This window comes from Kogia breviceps, chromosome 15, assembly GCF_026419965.1.
Source record: "Kogia breviceps isolate mKogBre1 chromosome 15, mKogBre1 haplotype 1, whole genome shotgun sequence".
Lineage (NCBI taxonomy): Eukaryota > Metazoa > Chordata > Mammalia > Artiodactyla > Physeteridae > Kogia > Kogia breviceps.
The window spans coordinates 42,367,798-42,391,645 of NC_081324.1; the positions used below are offsets into that span (position 1 = coordinate 42,367,798).

Genomic DNA, 23,848 nt, shown 5'->3' on the forward strand with positions numbered 1-23,848 from the left:
TAACATAGTATCCCTAATGTCTAGCACGTTGCATAGACCACTGTAAAACTTCAATTACTATTTTAAATACAACTACTTTTTCCTCAATCGTCTTCAGCTTACTAACAGATATTGTCGAAATCATTTTTATTCTGTTTCAGTAACATACAGAGGGTCTTGTTCTCTGAACTGTCACACTGGGTCTATTTTTTCAACTGCCACATCTTTCCTACGTCACATTATTGATCTGTCTTTGCCTCGTAAGACAGGGAGGTCAGCAGATGCTGGATCATTACTGGATATTGAGATGGTCTCTTCAGAAACTCTGTTGGGCCCTGTACAAGTCTTTCAGGGTCAGATAAGGAAAAAGTGCATGCTTACCCCACGGATGCTTCCCCAAGTAAAGGTTTGCACTTGTGGGGAGTAGCGATTGATTCTGTAATAAAAAAGGTATTAACCACATGTTTAAGGATACATCAGTGAGGATAGGCCTCCCCTTAGCTGGCAAAACAGCCAGCCTTTGGACATAGAAAACCAGCCAACCCCTTAGGCAAGCATAGACTGGAAACATTTTCTGTAGTGGTAAACGTCCACAGTTGAGAGACTAAATCCTAGGGAACATTTCCGGAGAGCAGGAGCCAGGTAGAGATTTGTTTCTCCCTAAGACTCCACTCTTGCCTCCGGCCCGGACAACTCAGCTGGTTTTGTCTAAGGTAATTTCTACAGTCCCTTTCAGTGAAATCCCACAAAGAGTTCTCTACAGGCAGAGTCACTTTCACTTTGGACACCTCTTAGCTCCATCTAAGTCTCACCTTCATTGTCTCCAGAAGAAACCCCTCCCAGTTTCTGGAATCTGGATGGTATTCTTCCCCCAGTTTCCAGGACTGATAAAGAAATATACTGATGGGAAAAAGCCAGTGTCATTTTAATGGGAATCTAGAAGAAGAGAAGTAAATTAACTATGCAGACGTATGCTGCCACCTTAATCCAGAGGTTCAAACGTTATTAGACTGTTTACTTCCTGCCTACAATTGATTCTTTATTCCTTTACACTGATCTTTAATAAATTTTACAAATGGAATCAAAATATTTTCTCAGGCAACTTTATTTTTTAAATAGGGTTTGATAACTACTATGAGTTCTAAAGGTGATTTAATAAGTGAAATCTGTTCTCTTCTTTCTACTCTCGAGCCTAGTTTAAGGGTAAGTCTTTGTACGACACACGTCTCTAATGGTCCACAGTGACCTTGGCATTACAATGCCCCGTATGAAAAGGAGAGGCACTGATATGTAATCTGCCATGTGCATGACTCCTTTTCTCAAATTCTAGTCATTTGTATGATAAAGCAAGGTTAAAGTTCCTTATTCTCCATTCCTGTAAAAACTGGTAGTTAAGAATTAAGCATACACATATTACTAAATAATTTATATAATAAAAGGTGGTTATGCAAATATTAGATGACCATAGTAAATATTTATTAATCTGATATGCCAATGGCTGGTGATCATACAGGGCCAAAGACACTCCCACAGGCCATGGGGTGGTCATTTAGTATTCAATATAAAGGAGAAAAAAAGTGGTTTAATGCACCGAATGGGATGTTGTCCAGATTAAATAAATTTGTGCTCTTCAGTTAACTACCTTATGCACGGGACAGAGTAGGCTCCATTTGTTGGATTGCCTATTACGTGCAATTACTTGCACATTTGTAATTCAATCCAGTCTAAACATTATTTGATATACACTGAAGCAGATCCTGATAAACATAAGTTGATGTTAACTATCCAGTTAGCTAAGAAATGAATAATATCCAGATGAAATCACTTCCCTGCATGAGCATAAAGCTCAAATGGCGAGGATGGAAATAGCAAGGCGTGGTCTGCAAGGATATCTTCGGCCATGTATGATTTACTATCACCAGTAAGTGACTTAGGCTGGAAGGAATATTGGATTTCCTAAGTACTTTAAGATATGCTTTCAGAAGCAGGGAAAAAGCCAGTGTCAGTTCCATTAAAATAATTACATCTCAGGTACGTGCTTACTTTTACCTAAAGGCTTAAGATATGAGTATTTTTTCCACATCTTTAATAGTTTTGAATTTTTATAATCTGTTTGGTAAACTGCCATTTCATTGTATATGCTATTTGTAGAATAAAATAACGGTATAATTTTAAAATCAACATATACAGTACATAGTGCAATCTCTAAGAGGAGCCTGAGTTATTGCAAATGTATGAGCTATTTTCATGGAAGAAAAAGATGGAAAGCCCTTTCCCATTTGTATTTATAAAGGCTGCGTGACTCTTTAAATATATACACTGATGCCAACAGAGCCATCAGAAATCAATAAATCACATTCTCATGTGCTGTAAAATGTCTGACACACACATTCATTTTCCTGGTCCGAAATTCTCTGCAAAAGGGACTGTGTAAATGTTCCATTTTAGTTTAATGACATTCTCCACAGTTAAAATGATGTGCATTATTACCAGTGAGTTCAAAAACCTGAAGAGCACAAAGCTAGATAGGGTTTTAAAGAGACTACATAGTATATATCCTTCATAGTACATATCCTTCAGCGGCCCATCATTTAACAGACCACAGACACACAGATATGAATGCAGAACCAAATCGGGAGATTAGTAAGAGTGGATTGAAATGCTGCAATTACCATTTGGACAAAAAAATAATAGGCATAATTTATTTAGAAGCAGCTGGGGGATGGTCCTATAAGTATTTGGAGAGACAGCCCTGATAGGCTGACACCACCGAATGGAGAAACAGATGAACATCACTTAAAAATGATACAGACGACAGAAATGACAACAACCTATTCATCAGTAACGTTCAACCTGAAAGTGTAACAAAAACCTAAATAAGACTCCACTTGAGTTGACATTTATTCCACCAGCTGCCATATATTTTAAAAAGGTCTCAAAATTGTTCTACGTAGACATCATTTATAAAGTACAAATTTTTAAAGAAAGAAGGGATCTGTTATGTATAATCTAGAAGGTTCTAAGAATTCTGCAAGCACATCTTGCAGAGAGCTAAGCAGAAAAGGCACATCTGAAATAAACCCAAGCCCTGAATTTATTAAGCCAGTATTCCTACGTGGGGACTGAAGGAAGAACTAGCTACAATTCTGCCTGTTCACTGGCACTGACCAATGTTGCTCTGGCCTCTTGTTTCTTTGTATTTGATCTCTGAACCAAAATGCTGTGGCCAAGGAGATGACACTTGACTCATGCGTTTACCCAAACCTGATCATATTCAAAGTGTGTTATTCTGAGACTCTTCATTCAAAATCTAGCTTTCTTCCTTTAATCCACATTTTCCTTTCCCTGAGACCTCCACTCACTCTAGCTCCTCTGACCTAACTTTTCTTCCTATCCAGCCTGGACCCCATAATCAACCACCCCAACAAGCATCTCACAAGTCCCCTACAATCCTTCAGCTCCTTTGTAAATCTCCAACACCCTGACAAAATCCAACTCCTGGCACCAAGCTAAATGTGCCAATACTTAGCACTGCAGGGTGGAAAACACAGAAGTAGACCAAGTGTGTCTGCTGGCATCTAAACTCAGATGGGGCCTCAGTGCTGTTCAGCAGCCACTTCTTCCCCAGGATGAATCCACAGTACAACCCATCAAGCTGCTTTCCAAAGCCTTTAATTCTTGTGAAACCCCTAATTCTCTAGCCTCTCAGAAAAATACACCACCCAGCTGAAAACCCCTCACTCTCCACCATACTCTTCACACTTAATTATTTCTTCACTCCTTCTTTCCTGCTTCTCTCCTCTCTGATCTCAGAAATCAACACTTCTTTTTTTCTTAAACCAGCTTCTTTACCAATAGAGTCCATTCCTTTCCATCTCTTCTAAGACTTTCGTCCATAAATCAAATCCTCTCTCTTCTATCTTCAATTTCTTCTACCAACTGCCTCAATTTTTAGGACAAAAACATGTTTAAGCCCATCCTAGCTTTAAAAACATACCAATCTTTTGCTACTCTCAAATGCGTAATAAATACTTACTGCCTAAAAGGGGTATTCGATTCTTCCTTCCCCCTCAAATCCAATTACCAAATCATGACGATTTTTCTTCTAAAATGCCTGTATTGGATAGAACTGCCCCCCGGCACAAGTTCAAAGTTTGAAGCCCTAACCATGTGACTATATTTGGAGACATGGCCTTCAAAGAGGTAATTAAGATTAAATGAGGTCATATAGGTGGGGGCCAATCCAATATGAGGGTTTTTTTTTTTTTTTTTTTTTTGAGGTACGCAGGCCTCTCACTGCTGTGGCCCCTCCCGCCATGGAGCACAGGCTCCGGACGCGCAGGCTCAGCGGCCATGGCTCCCGGGCCCAGCTGCTCCGCGGCACGTGGGATCTTCCCGGACCGGGGCACGAACCCGTGTCCCCTGCATCGGCATGTGGACGCTCAACCACTGCGCGACCAGGGAAGCCCAGGGGTGTTTTTATAAGAAGAGAAATGGACACTAGTGGTGCAGGCATGCAAAAAAAAGGTCACGTGAGGACACACAGAGAAGGAGGCTGTCTAAAAGCCGAGTAGAGAAGCCTTGGGAGAATCAAAATATGCTAGCAGCTTGAACTTGGATTTGCAGCCTCCAGAACTGTGAGAAAATAAATTGTTGTTTTTAAGTCACCCAGTCTGTGGTATTTTGTTATGGTAGCCCTAGCAAACTAATACAATGTCTCATGAATGAGACCTTTCCTTTTCACTCTTTGGCTTTGGCAAAAGTTCTTATGTTTATCAGATATGTTAAACTAGCTTTATCAGTGGCTTCCCAGGCTATATTCATTCACTAGGAAAACACTTACTGAGCACTTACTATATGCCAGGCACAGTGAATGGGAGAAACAGAGCCACTGTCCTGGGGCTGTTTATTTTCATGAGGAAAGACAAATGAACAAATACCAAAACAAGTTAATCGTAGACTATGACAAGTGCAGGAAAGGAAATAAATAGATGACTAAGACAGAAAACATCCAGAGAGGCTACTTTAGATGGAAGAGGGGGGAAAGAAAAGCCTTTATGAGGAGCTGACATTGAGACTTGGTGGAGAAGAACGAGCTGACCTTGGTAAATGATGCTGAGAAAACATCCCTAGCAGAGCTGTGAGAAAGCACAGAGGCTGAGAGAGAGAACAGAGGCTGAGGTTTGAGGGACAGGAAGGAAGGGAGTGTGGCTGCACCACAGCCAGGTGGAGAATGGGGGAATCTCTCCTCTATTCCATGCTTCATTCCTCCAATAGACAGGGGTCAAGCCGGAAGAGGGGGAAGGTGCCCCAGCGGGGTGGGTGGGTACGTGGGGCGTCATGGAAAGTCAGAGCCTCAGGGCAGTAAGGAGACCATCCCCATGGGGAGGTATGCTGGCCGACATGGAAGACTGGTTACCTACAAGGGGATTAATCCACTACTTAGATATATTAAGGGTAATAGAAACTGAGTTTCTCACTGTCACTGTCAAACAGCTTTGGAAAGGGAGAAAACTAGAATGAACTATGGGGTATTAGATTAGCGTTGAAGGTATTAGTGTGAATTCATGGTTTACAAGATATAGAGGAACATATACAAGTAAATGTAGACAGAAATTGTGCTATGTTTATATATAGGCTCATACTCTTTCTTCTATAAGATGTACCTTATCTCCAGGACACCAGAAGGAGGTGTTCACACACACATACATGCACACACATGTATGGATGTATGCATTCCTATATATACATACATATATTTCCTAGGTCTGTCATAGATCTGGGAGATGCAACACCCCAATAGCAAAGAGCAAATGTTTCGTGAGATACTGACTTCTAAATACCATCTTCCACTAAAGGGAACCATGGCTCCTTGGAGAAAGGGTTCATTCCAGGGCTGAGACAGGGAAAGTACAAGATGAGACTGAAACAATTCCTTGTATTTTAAAGTAATGAAGTGCTCGAAGAGTGATGGAGATACATCAGAAGACACAGGAGCCAGCTTGAACAGGCTCCTAGTGACCAGATGTGGACAACTGAGCATAATAACCTATTGAAAAACTAGGAAACAAGGAAACCATACAGATAGGAATAAGTGGATAAATTGAGAGTCTGAAGATCAGGATATTTGCACAGTTTAAAATAACATCCTCACAAAATACTGTTTAATTACAAAGAGGGAAGAAGTAACTTTACACTGAAGAAACTCGGCGGATAATTTTAATCAAATGGTTGGGAGAAATCAAAATTGTGTGCTACCTCAGAGGTGCAAGGAGAATATAGCATCATTTATCGTATTCCTCCCAATGGTACACAATCTGAATCTGATCACTAGGAAATATGACACAAACTAACATTAGCTTATAATCTTCAAAAGTGTCAAAATCATGAAAGTCAAGAGATGACTAAAGAACTATTCTAGAATGAAGGAGACTAAGAAGATATGACAACTAAATAAAATGACAGATTCCATACTGAATCTTGTTGCTAAAAGTGACATTACTGGGACAGGTGGCTAAACTTGAATAGAGTCTAAGGATCACACGGTGAGAATGATCAGTGCTAGCTTCCTGATCTTGATTGGCTGCACTGTGCTTATGCAAGAGGACGCCCTTGTTTGTAGAAAAAAAAGGCTTAAAGTCATAATATACTGGGGGCGGGGGGTGGGATGGATAACGAGGCTTGAAACTTCTTCTTTAATATATCTTTAAAATCTTGTGAAAGTTTATGATTATTTCAAAATTAAAAAAAAAAAAAAAGAAAGGAAGACAGAGGCATCCTTTCTCTTGATGCAGTAGTCCATACATGGATTAGTCTCCACATACAGCCTCCTGGAGCAAAGCAGAGTAAAGAAGGTGGAGGGTGGATCTAAAGGAACAAAGAGAAGATGTCCCACTTACTCCCCAGTGACTTCCTAATGTCCATCTGAGACACTTGCCTGTACATAACCTCCCCATTGATGATGTCTCATGGATTTGCTATTTTCTATCTATTCCCTGGCTCCTCCCATACCCTTTCTAATACTTTCTTACAAATATATGTATTCCTTTGGGATGGCCATGATATCTCACAGTCTCATCAAATTCCATAGCTGACAGTACAATCTATGTAAATTTTAATCACTAATTCCATCTTCACCAGTCCCCAAACCTGAATATATATAGCCATCTTTGGACATTTCATATAGTTTATAGAAGCATCTCAACCCAACGTGGTGAAAACCGAACTCAATACCTACCCTACTACAGTGGACATGATAGTTGACTTCTCTCCCACCCTCCATTGCATAGCCTCTAACAGAACTTCCTAAAAACCAGATTTCTAAAGTTTTCCTGACATCTCCACAGTGCACCATTCTACTTCAGGAGTTGGCAAGCACTCTAAAATTCAGGAGTAGGCCTGGTTCCTTTAAACCAATTTGCATATTCCACTTCCTCAGCTAGAGTCATTGTTTAAGAAGTAGTCACCGTGATCTATTGATACACAGTATCATTCATGTGACTCAGGTTTATCTTTGAAATACTGGGACAGAAGTATTTTCCCCATGAATGTGAAGGAACAGGCAAATAACCCATTTTTTGATTCAGGTAGCCATCCTACTACAAAGGGATTCAGGTTTAGAATAGTACCAACAAGGGAGAGTTTTTTTAAATAAATTCATTAAACACAGTTAAATGGGTCCTTGATAATAACTGAATTCCAGGACCAGCAACCAGAAAGAAGCCCACTCTAACCTCCATCTTATAATTACCTGAGCCAATAAATCCCCTTTATATTTAAGTCAGTTTGAGTTCCGTTTTCTGTTACCTGCATGCCGTATAATGTGTGGAAAGCAAACTTAAATATGAAACTAGTGGTGACAATGTTATAAAACAACTAGAAGCATGTAAAAAATGTAATCTAAGATAAACCTCTAGAAAAAGAAAGAAAAGTATAAATATAGAAAAAAAAAATACAGGTTGGCTTAATGATAGTTGGCACTGGCAAGGTAAATGGGAAACCTAGCTTCCCTTATTTTAAAGATGTAAGAATGAAATAAGCCTTGGCTTCATTTGGCCCAGAATAGGACAGCCTGTAGGACTGCTTCAGGGGAGAAATCAGGCAGAAACCTGGGGTAGTCAAAGGAGGGAAACGAAAAAACTGGGAAAGTCAAATTTTGTAAAAATACGTGAAAACAAGCTTTTGTACAAGTGAAATTCATGGGGATTTCACATAATTACAGTACCTTCCACTTGCTCAAATAAATCTATGTAATCAGATTCACATTTCCGTGCCTTTTCTACTCATTCTGGCCTAGAAAATGGTGATGTTCACCGACTTTTGAGTTTTTATAAACTGAAGTGAAAGAGACCGGTTTTGGAACGTTGTTTCATCAAGTTGCCTGTGCCTTTCTGCTGGGAGATAGGGTTGAGCTCAACTTTAGCAGGGCCCGGAGAAAGAGCTCTAAACTTCTTGGTGTCAAATGCTGATAGGCCCACAGAGCCTTTCTGTCCTCCCAAGTCACCCTAAATAAAATCTCCATTTGCCTTCCAGACCTTCTACAGACCTTCTTCTTCCAGACCATCCCATAGGCAGTGTCACTTATTCCCACTCTTCTGGGTTGAAAACATGCAGGGAATTCAGTCCTTTCTTTTCTTTTCCAAGGCCAATGTCTAAGGTCAGACTCTTATCTCTTATTTCAACTACTGTGACTGTCTCTTACCCAGTCTCCCTGGGTCTTATCTTTCTGCCTCTCCAAAACATTTTTTACAGAGCTACTGGCTCCTAAGAGAAAATAATGGCAATATTTTATTTATCCTTTGGATCTTCTTCTCCTGCCCTACGTCCAGGCACTAAAATATTTATTTAAATTATTTTATGTATGCTGTTTCTCATTTGAGAAATCTCTGATGGTGCCCACTGGTTTCAGAAAAAGTTAAAAGAGCTTAATCTGCAACCAGGGTCATCGAGGTTTAGACCATATTACCCTTTAGACCAGCATCCTACCACACACACAGCAAGTCTTTGTAAATGACAAGCTCTCCCTCTGTAAAATTCACTTTCCCTTGGCTCTACTTACAAAACACCTATTAGTCCTTCAAGGTTCAAGTTAAGTATCTGTTCCACCGTAAAATCTTCTCCAATACTACTTTCAGATTAAAGTTCTTCATCCTTTGTGCCTTCTAAGGACTTTATATTTCTGTTTGACATTTATGTTACTCTGCCTGGTCTTATACTAAATTTGGTATAGATCTATACAGTTATCAGACTTCTTTCCTAGTAAAGAGGAAACTGTATTTCAGCATGAGCTTGTCTTTCTCCTCTGTCTGTTATTCCTCTGGAAGATTCATTCCTGAAGCCTCTGTATTTAGCAGAGTATATGCAGCACATAATACATGCTCAGTAAGTAGTTCTTGAATAAATGACTTCCCAATGGACTACATGTTCTTTGAGAACAGGTATCGTGCCTTAATCATTTATATTTCTCACAGTGACTGGAAAAACTTGAGTAACAGAAACTGCTACAGATTGAATTCAGTATTAGGCTTATTGAGACTGCCTCCTGGGTTATTTGGCTAATCCAATCTGTCATTTCTTCTTTCCAAAAAGATTTGAGTACTTTATATATGCCAAATCTTATTCCAGGAGCTGGAGGTACAACTGTAAACAAGACAAACCACACATATGTTGAAGTGCAGGCAATAGTCACGTAGCTAATAAATCCACCTCCCCCTGCCAAAAAATAAAGTTTTTCTAAACACCTGAACTCAATCCTCAGTCACACCAGCTTGAAACCCAAGAATGATCAGTGGCTTCTCCCTATACCTTGCTTCAAGTGTTATTTGACAAAATGTAAAATTGCCACCACTGGATGATGGTGCTAATGATGATGGTGGTGATGAGGAAGGTGACTGCATGGTCCTACTCCTCTTCAAGTTCAATGCTATTCTCCAAATTGAAGCCCTCATTCTGCCTTTTGGAATAACTAAAATTGCTTTCTAACAACACTTTCATGCTTCCCATCTCTAACATTCCCTTTTCAGTATTGCCAGAATAATTTTCTTAAAAAGCAGTGATCTTATTACATTTTAGCTCTGTTCAAAAGCCCTCGGTGTCTTTGCACTGCAAACACAGCGTGAACACTGTTTAGAACTCTTTAGCCTCATTCTCAAGGTATCTTCCAAAATTGACTTCTAATTTGTCTTTCCAGACTCATTTGCACTGTTGTTCCTATAATCCAGACTCCCACAAAATTAGCTTTTGATTTTGTATCTTTGAATCTTTCACATAAAAGAACATCTCCATCTATTTTATTCAAATTCTGCCTATCCCTCTAGGTCCAATTCAAGGATCTTATATTTGTCTCTGATTTTTTCCCTTCTGCATATAAAAGCTCAATTTACTTTGTGCTTTCTCCCCTAAGCTTACCTGTTTCTACCTCATATCTTCATTATTCAGGAATATAGCTTCTGTATCCAACTAGAGTGTATTTAATCATTGATTCAATAAACATGCAATAGGCACTTACTAATAGATATTTCCACTATTCCAAAGCACCAAACATGTATTATATTCACAGTAAATACTGAACTAATTTTCAAACAAAAATGTACTCGAAATAAAAATAGTATTTTTCTAAATATGAACAATAATCTCCACCAAAGAGATACATAAGAATGATAGAAGACAGCAGCTTATCAAATTTTAAGTATGTATGAAAGGGCGGGTAAGTTAGGAGAAAACAGAATCAAATAAAAAGCTAAGAAAATTTATTCAAAATAATATGGAAATATTGAATCAATCTTGCCCATTTCAATTTATGGATGTACCTATCATTTTGAGATGCAAATTCATAAACACATGCACATTATGTCCATCAACTGGAAACTATATACAGTGTCAAAATTTATTGAAATGAGAATCACAAGGAAATGTAATAGTTTTGTGAAATTTAATAAAAGTTTACGTGATGAAATATTTTTTTTTCTCTTCAAAGGAAACAGCTTTAGAAGATGATTGATGCTGCTATTATGAGTCTATATTTGTATTTCCTTATTTTAGAGGCTTTTAAAAAAATACAAAAATACACTTAAAGCATTTTTAGTTATACTTAAAAAAAAGATAAAAGGTGAGTATTTATAGGCAATCATATTCACGATGATAGACTTTCAGAAGCCAAATACAAACATAAATTTTAAATGGTTTTTGGAAAGAATTGAGAATGGAAATATTTACATAATTTCTTGGAAACCCTGGCTTTTTATTGCTGCACTTCAATATTCCCTCACGGCAAAGGGGAAGCTACTTCAAAGATTTATTTGATAATAGAACGTTTGATTTCTTTGTTTTTCCTTCCCAATGTGGGTAGGTCTGTTGTTTTCACTCTATGGCAATATGCTGTATTTTAAAATTTGAATTTGCTCGCTAGTGATAATGAAAAATGAGTCTGTTTAGGCAGATTAAGCAAACACACCAATGCTAGCATTTAAGTATATAAATTACACAAATATACTAGATTATTAGAAAACTATCCATCCATGTATCAGTCATCTTCGATAACAGACCTGCCAGTTCATAATAATATAACTGGTGACTAATACCAAATGTCTGAAACTTCTACTTACCTGCCTATCCACTTCTGGGAGCAAAAGCAGGAGGTATTGTTGAAAATGCTGAGGTAAGGAAGCAAACGTATGTTTATTTATTAATGCCCTCAAGTTAGTGTTGACAAGAATAGATCCCGGGGTTTCTATGTCAATATCCTCAGCTTTGGTCCATTTCAAGTGTCCTGTGATAAATAAGCAAGAGGTATGAATTCACTATAGATTGGGAAAAACATACACCTGTACACACACATATGTATACTGACTATATATATATAGATATATATATATAGATAGATATTTGATAATGTATTTAATTCTATCTCTTTTAAGGATGATATTTCAGAACGAAATCTCCAAAGTTTCTTTGGGTTTCTATCTTGCCTTAGTTGTCTTTAATTTTCATGTCTACTTCACTCAATACCATCTGTATTTTTAACTCAAAGTAGCACCAGGTCTAGATAAAGAAGTATTTTAATTATGGTCTTCCAATTAATCAGAATCCTCAAAAACTTTAGGAGCATAAATGGTAATAACTACAGGTTTTGTAGATTCTATAAGACCTAGGATCAATGATAACAATAAGAGTGCTGTTAGTTTTAACAGAGATAATGAGAGCATTATAGCTGATAGCTGTGTGCTCCCCGAGTGTCATGCACAGCACTAAGCACGGGATATTTCAGAAGATTCCTATTCAGGGTAATTTAAGGGTAATACCTTAAGACAGCAATCCTTTATAAAAATATTAGCTGTGAGGCCTGAAATGCCAGTATGCTTTGTAGGATAATTCTACAACTCAGGTACAATGACATCCAACAGACGGCTGTATATAGAGCCCACAATTTGAAATTATGACACACAAGGGAACAATCCACCACAAGGGATGGTCAGCTGATGCATCAAACTGAAGAATTATCACTCTCAATTGCTTGAGTTAAGAGAATCACTTGAATGTGATTTTAATAGAGTGTGATTTAAATCAAGGGTCAGCAAATTTATTGCCCAAGAACTATATCCAGTCCAGTGGCTGCTGGTAAATAAAGTTTTACTGGAACTTAGGCATGCCCAATTGTTTAGCTACTGTCTAGATGTGCCTTCCCACTACAATGCTGAGTTGAATAGTTGTGACAGAAATCGCATGACTCGCAAAGCCTACAGCGTTTACTCTCTGGCCCCTAACAGAAAAACTTGCTGTCCCTTGTTTTAAACAATAGAAACAAAAAAGGAAATAAACTCATTATGAAAAAACAGGACACTGTAATTTTAAAAATAGGCAGATTTGAAACAGAAACAGATAGAACTTCTAGAAATGAAAATTTAGTTTAAAATTGTTTTTAAATATTCCATGGGTACAATGAAATAACTATTGAATAAATATAGAGTTGAAAATATCTAGAATGCAGCATTAAAAATGATGAGTCAAAAAAGCAGGATAGAGAAAAAATAAAGGGAATGGAATAAGCAGTCAGGATGCACATTTACAGGAGTTTGAGAATGAAAAAACACAGCAAGTGGCAGAGAGGCAATATTTGAAGAGCTAATGTCTGAAAGTTTTAGAACTGAAAAAATGACAAGAGTCCTCATATAAAGCAACATACCAAATCTCAAAAAGGATAAATACCCATTCCTCCATCCGATGTGTTGAAATAGCATAACATCAAAAATAAAAAGAATACCTTAAAACAGTTTTGAACAAAAATAGATTACCTCCAAAGGGATCACAATAAGACACAGGAACCTTATCATCAATAAATTACAGATGACAATGAAATATCTTCAAAGGGCCAAAAGAAAAGAAGCATCGATCTAGAATTTTGTTAATAATAAAGTCCCTTTAAATGGCAATGATAGTAATGATATAAGAATATTTTCAGTATCCAAAATGGAAACTACCCCTTAGAGAATCTTGCTGAAAAAGTACTAGTGGATGTTCTTAACAAATAAAGAAATTAACTCAAAGAAGGAATGAGTGGGTTGCAGAAGCAATGACAAACTAAAAGATTAACAGACATGAGTAACTCCAAATAAACATTAACAGTGAAAAATAATACTAACAACTAATGAGAATTAAAACAAAATGTAAAAACAAAACAAAACAAAACAGGAGACAGCAATTGCACGAGAGATGGGAAGATGTGATTGAAATGAGAACACCATATAACCCTGGCACTGTTTGGAAACAGGAGAGATACTGTTAGTTCTTTACTTTGTTAAAACTCTATCGGTAGTGTCCTTCTTTGTTTCTTGTAGGAGTCTTTATTTTAAAGTCTATTTTGTCTGAGCTGATTTCCATTTGCATGCAAGGGATCAATCCAAGAAGAAGGTTTAACAATTGTAAATATTTATGCACCCAACACAGGAGCACCTCGATACATAAGGCAAATGCTAACAGCTGTAAAAGGGGAAATCGAGAGTAACATAATCATAGTAGGGGACTTTAACACCCCACTTTCACCAATGGACAGATCATCCAAAATGAAAATAAATAAGGAAACACAAGCTTTACATGATACATTAAACAAGATGGACTTAATTGATATTTATAGGACATTCTATCCAAAAACTCTATAGATAGTCAATGGGAGAAATGGAAAAGACTTATACCTTCCAAATAAATTCATGGAAGGAAAACTCAATCACATGAAGGCATAAAAGGAGAAAAAAATTTTTTGATTAAGTCCCCAACACAGTAAAAAAATATACAAATGGATTTCATATTAGATTTTAAAAGTAGCATAATCTGATTATATGCTGCTTTACAAGAGATATACTTAAAATAAAAATCACATGGAACAGAGGAAAATGAGGAGATAAACTAAGAAATACCAGGCAGACATTCAAAACAACAAAAAAAGCAATACTACAATATTAACATCAAAGATAAACAAAGGTAAAAAAAACCTTATTGGGGATAAGAAAGTAATTCCTTGAGTATAAAAGGAATAATTCACTGGAAAGATACAATGACCTAGAGCCTGCATCCATTTTAACAGCATAGCATTCAAAATTTAAAATTGAGAGAATTAAAAAGATAAATTGGTACTACATAATGCCAGTGGAACATCTGAACATATTTTACCAGACATTGAGATAACAAGCAAAAAACTTGTCTTATGAATACCAAGGACTTTAAAAACTCAATAATCAATCTTAAACCAATGAATTTAACATAGGACACTGCACTGAGCCCTTAAGAGAAAGCAATTTTTGGGTCAGCACTCAGGAAACAGTAAAGAAAACAAAAAAACAACAAAAAAAACCCCCAAACTGACCACTGACTCTCAACAATACTGAAGAATAATATAAAACCTCATCTCTCTATCCACAAAGAAGTAAAATTAGATATCAATAACAGAAACATAGCAACTCTCCAATCTTCCCACACTCATTATATATTTGGACATTCGGAAGTACACTTCTAAGTACCTCATAAGTTAAAGAAATGTTTTGTAATGGAAATTACAAAATATTTACATTCTAAATGATAATGCCAAAATTTGTAAAATGCAGCTGAATTTGTTCTAAAAATAAATTGTATATATTCAAGAGTAGAAGAAATATTGAAAATTCAAGAGTTAAGTGTGCAAATCAAGAAGTTAATGAATGAACTATAGAATAAAAACTGGCGAAAGAAGAAAGGAGAAAGATTGTAAAGAATAAGAGTAGACATTCATGAAATAGAAAAGAACAATGAAGACAATCAAGAACAGAAAAAGGATATTTTTATTAAGACTAATAAAATAGGTATAAATCTAGTGAGAGACGGCATAAATAAACATGAATAGGAATGAAAGGTAGGCACATAATTTGCGATACAGTATAGATATACAAGGCAAATACAATTATAATTAAAATTTGATTTTAAGAAGTATAATATGCATAAAAATCATACTACTATGACTTTAGCCAATATCTTTGAAGACATAAAGTATTTCAAGTTTGCAAATTTTCAAATTATATTAAAAATAGCAAACCTCAATAAATTTGTGAAAACTTTTGTAAAATATATAGACACTCCCTCCTTCCCCACATACATGCACAGCACATATTACAAATATCTCTAAAGACGAATTTTACCAATACATCAAGGAACTCTCCCACCACTCATTTTATACTTATTCCAGTGAATACGTAAAGAAAGCTCTTCAGTTCACTTTATGAAGTTAATATAACTTTTATTCCAAAATAAGGACAAACAAAGACAATATGAGAGAGAAAATCTGTTGGCCAATCTCACTTATAAACACAAAACAGTACAAAAATTTTATCTATGTTTTTTGCCCAACAAACTCCTAACATTTGTTAGGAATGAAGTCAAGGTGACAGGTATATAGATGTATGTTTTATTAGCATCTGTATTTTTCTATATGTTTCAAGTATTTCACAGGGAAATAAAATAGACTACAAGAAGAGAAGAATTAGGAAGAAGCTTATTTTCTCAGCAGAGAGGGCAAAGGCAAAACCTAGAGACAGAAATGCTGAAAATACAGGAAAGGAATTTGCTTAATGCTTATGTATGGCCGAAATACTCTCCATACGAGGGAGTTGAGGTCATTCGCCAAGAGTAACTTTGGGAAGGAGTACTGGGGAAATGAGAAAACCATAAAATTTTAGAAACATGTATTATGGACAACGTGAGAAGTAGAACTTATGCTGTTGGTTACTATTTGGTATGGTTCAAAATATTGAAGGGTATCAGGGGATAAAAAAAGACTATGTGCCTCTCTAAATGTTTCATGACAAAGCCAAAAGAAGATCTATTTCAAAGATGTCCATCTAAGCAAAAATATGGTTTATAATTTTGGAACAAAGACAGAGCAGACAACTTACTGCTAAATTTGTTGCCACATTGGATGCTTAATTCCATTTTAATTATCCTTACATACTTACTCTTATTTGGCTTAAGAACAAGCTCATTATATCTGATTGTCTTATCTCATTAAAGCTGGTACCTCCTCTCCCTACACTAAGCAGAGGAAGAAAAGAGGTAGTTATTTTAGTGTCTTAATTCCTGGACACTAGAGAGTATAAAGTAGCTGAGGTCTGGGGAAGCAGAGAAGAAACAATTGCCAAATTGCCACAATAAGTGTCTGTGCTATAGAAGATGACACTTTGTAGTCATAATAAAAATCATGGGAAAGTGTCTGATCAGGATCAGGGAAATTATTATTTTGACCAAGGGGAGTCGAAGAGCACCCAATCTGAGTAAAGGCTGCAGACTTTGGAGACCTTGCTGGCTTAAAGCCTCCTATTTCCCAGAAGGGAAGCCACACAGGATTTGTGCATAAAATGTGCACACAAGATTCACTCACATACACTCACACAGAGGGAAGGAGCACATGAAAGAGGCAGACCAAGGCCTTTGGTTGCAAGAGAAACTGCCCAAAGAAATACAGAAAGAGTTCAAAACGGGAGTTCTTCGTTGTCTCAAAGAAATTAGAGACGAATGGATTCTGAAAGAGCTCAGAGAAGAAAAATAGGCTTTCAAAGAGTAAAGTCTAAGGAAAAAAAATTATCAGAGGGCAAAATCTAATCATCTACGACATAAATCCAAGTGTCCTTTACAAATGAAGAAATTGTGTAAATAGTCTACCAGGGAGCACTGAATCCACTACCGTATAGTACCGGGGGTTAGTGAACTATGGGGATTATGGTTAAAAAAAAAAAAAAAAAAGATTATTAAATGTTAACAATCTTGATGTTTAAAAAATAATATAACAAAAGCATGGAGTTAAGAGGGACTATAATTATCTCCCTATCCTTTATGATATATTGTCCAAAGCTTGAGTAGTTAAAAAGTTCATCACTCCTATTTCAGTTTTTAATATTTTTTAGTATCTTTGGAGAGAACTTTTAGATATGAATATATCTCGTGGCAATGTTTAGCAATTTTGTTTTTGGTTTTACTTCCATTCTTTTTTATTATTCAGGCTAAACTTAATTAAATTTAGTACTTTTAATTAAAATGATATAATTCAATTTTTCTAAGATGACCCCTGACTATGGCTACACATTAGGAGATGTCAAATAATATTTATAAAACACTGGGGAAAGTTATTTTTGATGATAGTATTTAGAGTTACTATTCAAATTTATTTTTATTTTCCTGCATTAATTTATTTCAAAAGTATGTAACATTTTATGAAACCAGCAAAGTTGTAATTCTTCACTACAAAAAGATTAAACCAAATAAAATATATTGGAATGAATCCCAGAAGTTGAGCTCAGCGAGGACATTTATTAAAAACCCCTCAGAGATATCCACTAGAAGCTTGGATTTGTTTAGTAAGTAATTTTTAAACTCCTACTGTGTGATTGGGTAGGAAGAAGCATAATTAAAAACTGGTGTAAGTAAATGACCCCTAATTCAAGGAACTTACATTTTAGTTATGATTCTAAACTGCTGCACAGAACAGAGAATCCTTTACTCTGTAAGATTCCTAAGGTCACAGAACATCAGAAACATTACTTTCTAGAAGACACATGGGATTCTATCTGGAGATGGTTACCTTTAAGGCCCGTTCTTTCCTTTTGCATGTTTTCACTTTTCATTGTATGGTGCTGGGCATATATTGGAGGCTTAATAAGTACTACCAACTTCATTTGCACAAAATAAGCCCTTGTACTCAGCTGCTCGTTGGATTACTCAGTCAGTCAGCGTTCCTTCCTAGTAATCACCTTCAGGTTACTTTTGACCTTAAATCCCACCTTCCTCTGATTTTACAGGATCAGCCAGGAAATCTTTTAGTTGCTAGCTCTCCTTCTATGTGTCACTAGTGTACCTGCATTTTAACACCCGTGGCAGGCTCATCACGTCATAGATGCTATGTTACTCCTCAGTGGTGCCCACAGGTCTACAACATAGGCTGGATGATTACAGACGTTCAGAACATATTCCAAGATAATGGTTTGGACTTTGGAGCTAGCTGTGCCCTGGCTTGTAATAGCTGTGTCATTATGGACAACTCTCTTAACCCTCTGGGCCTCCATTTCCTCAGCTGTAAAATAAAAATAATTCTACTGTACATAATTGAAGTAAATGAGATAATATGTCAAAGCACCAAGACCACTACATTAAATACGGGTAGTTTTCCATTCCTTCATTAAAGTAGCTTCATTATTTCTACTACTTAGTAGTCTAAAAGAAAAAAGCAGGTTAAAAAGAACATGGTGGTCTCCTTTATCGCCTTTGAAATTTGCTAACAAATTAGCTGAAAAACCTTTACTGTATGATTGTTAACCTTTACTGTATGATTGTTAACATGTAAGATGTTAAGCGGCGTGCAGGATTCCTAGGTTACAACAATTAGAACAAGAGATCCTGATTGAAGACCTGAGCACCTGACAGGATCCTGACAAGAGTACAAGCCTTGTTGAACCCCAGCCCTGAAGGCAGCTAAGTAAAGAAATGAAGAGGTCCCCATGTCTTGAATTATCTTAAACTCATAATATGGCATTGACTTTCCTGAGGTTGGTAGCAGACTGTTTTTAACTGAAGATCTCTGACTTTTAAATTACTTAGGGTAACATAACATGATATTTGGAGGGGGCTTCTTTTTTTAGTACTTTCTTTACATATCACTCTCTCATTACAGTTTCCAGCTTCAGAAGCTACTCAAAGTACTTAACTTAGAAAACTCAAAAAGACTAGGAAAAAACATGTCGGTATATATGCAGGTGTTTATAAACTAACACATACGTTTTGGGCTAGACAATAAGTATAAAATGATTTAACCTTGGAAACAATGAAAAAGATAATTATGCTGTGTTTAAAGAATTTAAAACAAACATAAATTCTGCTTTCCCAAAGATCTCTTACATAAGGCTATCTAAACCCCATTCAGAGACTTTACTGAAAATATGTTCCCAGAATTTAACAAAATCCTGGTATATAGTAGGCACTCAATAAATCTTTACTCAATAAATAAATAAATGGGTTAAAATCTTGCTTGATTTTACAAACAGATAAATCTGCAAATAAGAATTACCCTCAGTTGCCAAGAAAATAAGTGGCAGAACGAATAATAAAGTTCAGGTCAATAAATTTATACTTTCTACTCACCATTTTACAAAATGTTACAATGATCTAGATCATCATCATTACCCTAACTCAGAGGTGAAATAACTGAGAGAGAGAAATGAAGCCATTAGGTCCAGACATCCAACAAGGCAGGTTTGGTCTAGAATTTTAATGTTCAGCCTAGGATACGTTTATTTTCCTCTTTTTAGTTCCCATATTCCTTTTTCCCCCGAATGCTGCTGTTGAGTTCCTGATGAAAAGTTATCAGGAGGGAAATCTTCAAAAGAAAACCTGGTACTGACTTGCAAGACCCAGTAACTGTGTCTGCCACACTTCTTGGCAATTGTACACTGTTTTTCAGACAAGCACTATCGAATATTTCAAACAGCATAAGATGAAAAGCAAGGCAGAGCAGTTTTACTGCAGCAGACCCTAATGACAGTGTACTCTTCAGTTCAATGAACACTATAAAAGTTGCATTTTCTCCCCAATACAATGTATTCCGATATAGTGAAACCCAGTTGCAGGAGCAAAACACTGCATGTTAGACAGAATTATGACTTGGCAGATAATTACTTGAATACGTAGATCATTTTAAACCTCTTATCTTTAGCCTCTGCTTCATCCAATAGTATCATTCACAAATTTAGCAACATGCTTAAAATCATTCCATTGTAATATGTTGCCTTCTTTAGCACCCTTTTTGGTTTAGATAAATTGGGAAGATTTAAAAATTTCCTTAACTATTAAAGAAAAAAGTCCCCATAATTTTCTTCAACAAGATTTAAATATCTAAAATGTGAAATGTTATAGTATATTGAACACTCACCTAAACCAGACTTTTTTAAACGTTTTAAGTGCTGACTCGTTTGTTTTCCAGTGGGGGATTTTTGCCCATGTTTCATTTCTTTATCTGAACTGTCTGCTTCACCATTTTTAGATTCGGATCCTAAAAAAGGAAATAGTTATTATGTCATTATCTTCCTCTTGCTGTCCTTGAAAAGAAAAATCTCAAATTGTTTTACAAACCATAGATATTATCTCCTTTGCTAAGAGTTAATACACTACCTTTGGCCACAATCTGATTCCTCTACTGTATATAAAGAGAAAAGCCCAATAAATCAATCAAACAGAACAAAAAGCATGAACAGATGGCCTGATAGTGGAGTCAAAGACACGTTCACTGATCTGATAGCTTTTCAAAGAAGCACTCAGATCTTTTGTGAAAATACAGGAATAAGCTTCAACAATACTATGCCACTTGGAGACAATGCAAGTCCGAGACAGAAAGATGAAGGAGGAAGGGAGGCTTCGAGAGAGGGAGAGATCATGCCTTTATTAATAACTTTATATTGAAGCAGGAAGAGAAAACACAAACATCACTCTATAATACATAGAATGGTATATAGCTGATAAAGTGACAGAGGTAAATTAGAAGAAACGGTCAGGGCTGCACTGAGGTGAGAAGAATGCTGCCAGAACACAAAAACTAATAAAGGATTCCTGATTTTGCAGCAGAGGACGGAAAAACAAATTCACACTCACGGAAGAAGAACGGCTTTTGATGGCATTACACATCAGCATGGGGTCCACCATTAAAGTTCAACATTCAAACAAAAGCCAAAGCAACAACAAAAAATCCACCTAGCAGTACTACACATTTTCTTGCATCTATTGACATTAGCAAATGAAGTCCTTTGATGATGAGCAAGCTTTTGCTTTGTTTTGTTTTTCAGAGCGAAATACCCTATTATTTTTGAATCACTGAAAGAGTCTAAGGTATAAAAAAAATTCAATGAAACCTCAAGTGGAAATATTATTCAGTTCCAGAGACAATTCATGACATCTCTCTTGGTGAGAAAGCCTCCTCCGGGAAGAAACTGGCCAAGCATACAATATTTTAGCTCTTTACCTGAAGGCGAATCTGACTGCTCATCAGACACCTTTAATGGTGTCAAAACAACACGAGGAACAGTCTTGTTTACCATCATTGAGACTCCATTTCTTCTTTTCTGCTGCTGCCTCAAAGCCTACAAAACATGATAATAAAATAGAACATAAAAATATAGCCAAAAATGATTTCTCATCATTTGCCCATCATTAGATAGAACCTCTTAAGAGACTTAAATTCCACAGAGTCACTCATTTGTCAGGACTCTTAAGCGTCACCTTCCTGTCATTCTCCCTCAAAAGCATAAAATCAGGCTTTGGCAAAGGGTATAAACCTGAGACCATTTTCGGTAGAATTCTGAAAACAAAGAGGCACGTAAAGGTTTGTTCTACCTGAGCAGTGTGGCTTGAGAGCCCATGGAATTTGAAACCATGACTCCCAAGGAAAAGAAATGTAAAATAAATGTTTCGAGACCAGGATAAAAATATATGTCTGCACTTCTCTTGCAGGTGCGTCCTCTCCAGTGGGCTGCTCAGTCAATCAAGTTAACGCCGAGTGTCATCAGTATGTACAGCAGGTAAGGACTACAGTATTGATGCACTCACTCAGCCGCGGGGAGCGCTGCCCAAAAATCACTGAACATGGCAGGAATCATTTATTTCTGTGAAGGGAATCAGTCCTAATCTTGGAAACCTTGCAGCACTTGGCTTCTGTCTGCTTGACTTTGGGCATTAACCTTCAGAACACGAACATGACGGCATTCTGGCAAATCCAGGGAAAAGAAGACCGACACGAGAATAAACTGCTCCAAATGGGAGTGCTTTGTGTTTCATAAATGAATCAACCACGGTGATGCTAACGTACTGAAAAGGCATTGGAAAGTTTTGAAATACAGCTTATCCGGCTGATCGTTTTACACAGAAAATTACCTGTAATAAAAAGGGTCTTAAGCAGACACAATTGAAGAGACGTTAAATTCACGGGCTCCAGGAATACTAAAACTCCTCAAAAGGTTAAAAGGCTGACCACAGACCGTCTCCAACCTTTAAATTCCTTGTTTCTGTGTAATTTCTACCAATTTTATAACATTTCAGTTACTTGACTCATGTCCTTTGACCAACAGTTGTCACAGTCTCCTGAAATACTGCATTGACTGTATATCCCCTTGCTGACAGAAACAATACCATTTTATCTGCAAAGGGTTTTTACCTGAATGTCCAACTCGTTGACCATAAGATTTAGCAATCAAATAACTGCAGATGTGAAAAATTAAATATCACTTAAATGAGAAAAGACATATTCAGATGAGGTTTAAAACCACGTGGGAACGTGAATGGCTTGGGAAATCGCTTACAAATGATACTGTTGCTAATAATAACAGGATACATCTTCCCTTCAATTCTTACATTTATTGACCTTTTATAAAGTACTAGGCACTGTGGGCGGAGAGGAGATACAAAAATGAATAAGAGGACATCCTCCTCACCTTTAGCTTGCTGTCAATAGTATTCTGAATGAGAGCTTGTGTGCTATAAAATATTTATGACATTTACTCTTTCATTAAGGTGTGTACATAATTGCATAAATCTCTCTAGCCTTGTGTGAGAACTCCGAGCACTGTGTAGACATTAACCTATCAATCCAATGATAAAACAGAATGAGGCGACGCAGTGCCTGAAATTACAATTAGGCCCATCTTTGCCCACTATGTAAGACGTCACAAAACAGTTAAAACCTATATAAAGAGTGATTCGTTTTTAGGAGTCTTTACATCATAGATTTCAAACTTTTCCCTTGGCAATCAAAACAGGCATTTTAAAAATATTCATTTTATGGCACGGTGGGGAGGTGTATTTTGGAAAATGTTGATTAAGAAAAAAGATGATATAACAAGAGGCTTAGAAGCTGGAATCATAAAGTCAAAGGTGACATGTCTTTATACAGTGTTTGTAGTAAATAATTATTAAAGTATCAAAAATTGTGTCCTCAATTTTTAGAGCAGAGAAGACTCTATTATAGAAAAATTAGCAGTTGGACAGAAATAAACCATGATATACATAACGTAATAAGAAGAAAAACCCATGGCTATTCTGAATTTGAAAACAGCCAAGCTGGAGCCAAGGTAGGGATAAGGAATGCTAGTCAATATTGACCTCATTTCTATGGTCTCAATGATGTTTTACTGAATATGTATTTCCTGCTCAGAAATTTGAACAATATTTCTTGGTACAACATTTTCTTAAATACTGAAATGCAACACTATGTGCCTGTAAGTGATAAAAACTATGCCTATCATTTAAATGATTGTTTTAAGTGTATTAAAAATACACACTTTTTTTTTTTTTTTGCTTTACTTCTGAAAAACAAGCATTATTT

The 23,848-nt window shown here is 36.5% G+C and overlaps 1 protein-coding gene across 3 annotated transcripts in view; it reads right to left on the reverse strand.

The window, feature by feature from the left end:
- Positions 1 to 23,848, reverse strand: part of ASXL3 (ASXL transcriptional regulator 3) — a 163,491-nt gene that overhangs the window by 50,877 nt on the left and 88,766 nt on the right. For 2 of the 3 annotated variants that reach the window (XM_067014949.1, XM_067014947.1), the window contains 3 exons: positions 21,494 to 21,611; positions 20,411 to 20,530; positions 11,583 to 11,746 (listed from right to left, as the gene is read on the reverse strand). In XM_067014949.1, coding sequence (XP_066871050.1) covers positions 11,583 to 11,746; positions 20,411 to 20,530; positions 21,494 to 21,611 — 402 coding nt within the window. Of the gene's footprint in view, positions 1 to 11,582; positions 11,747 to 20,410; positions 20,531 to 21,493; positions 21,612 to 23,848 lie in introns of those variants that run through there. The other variant, XM_067014948.1, reaches the window with a different exon arrangement.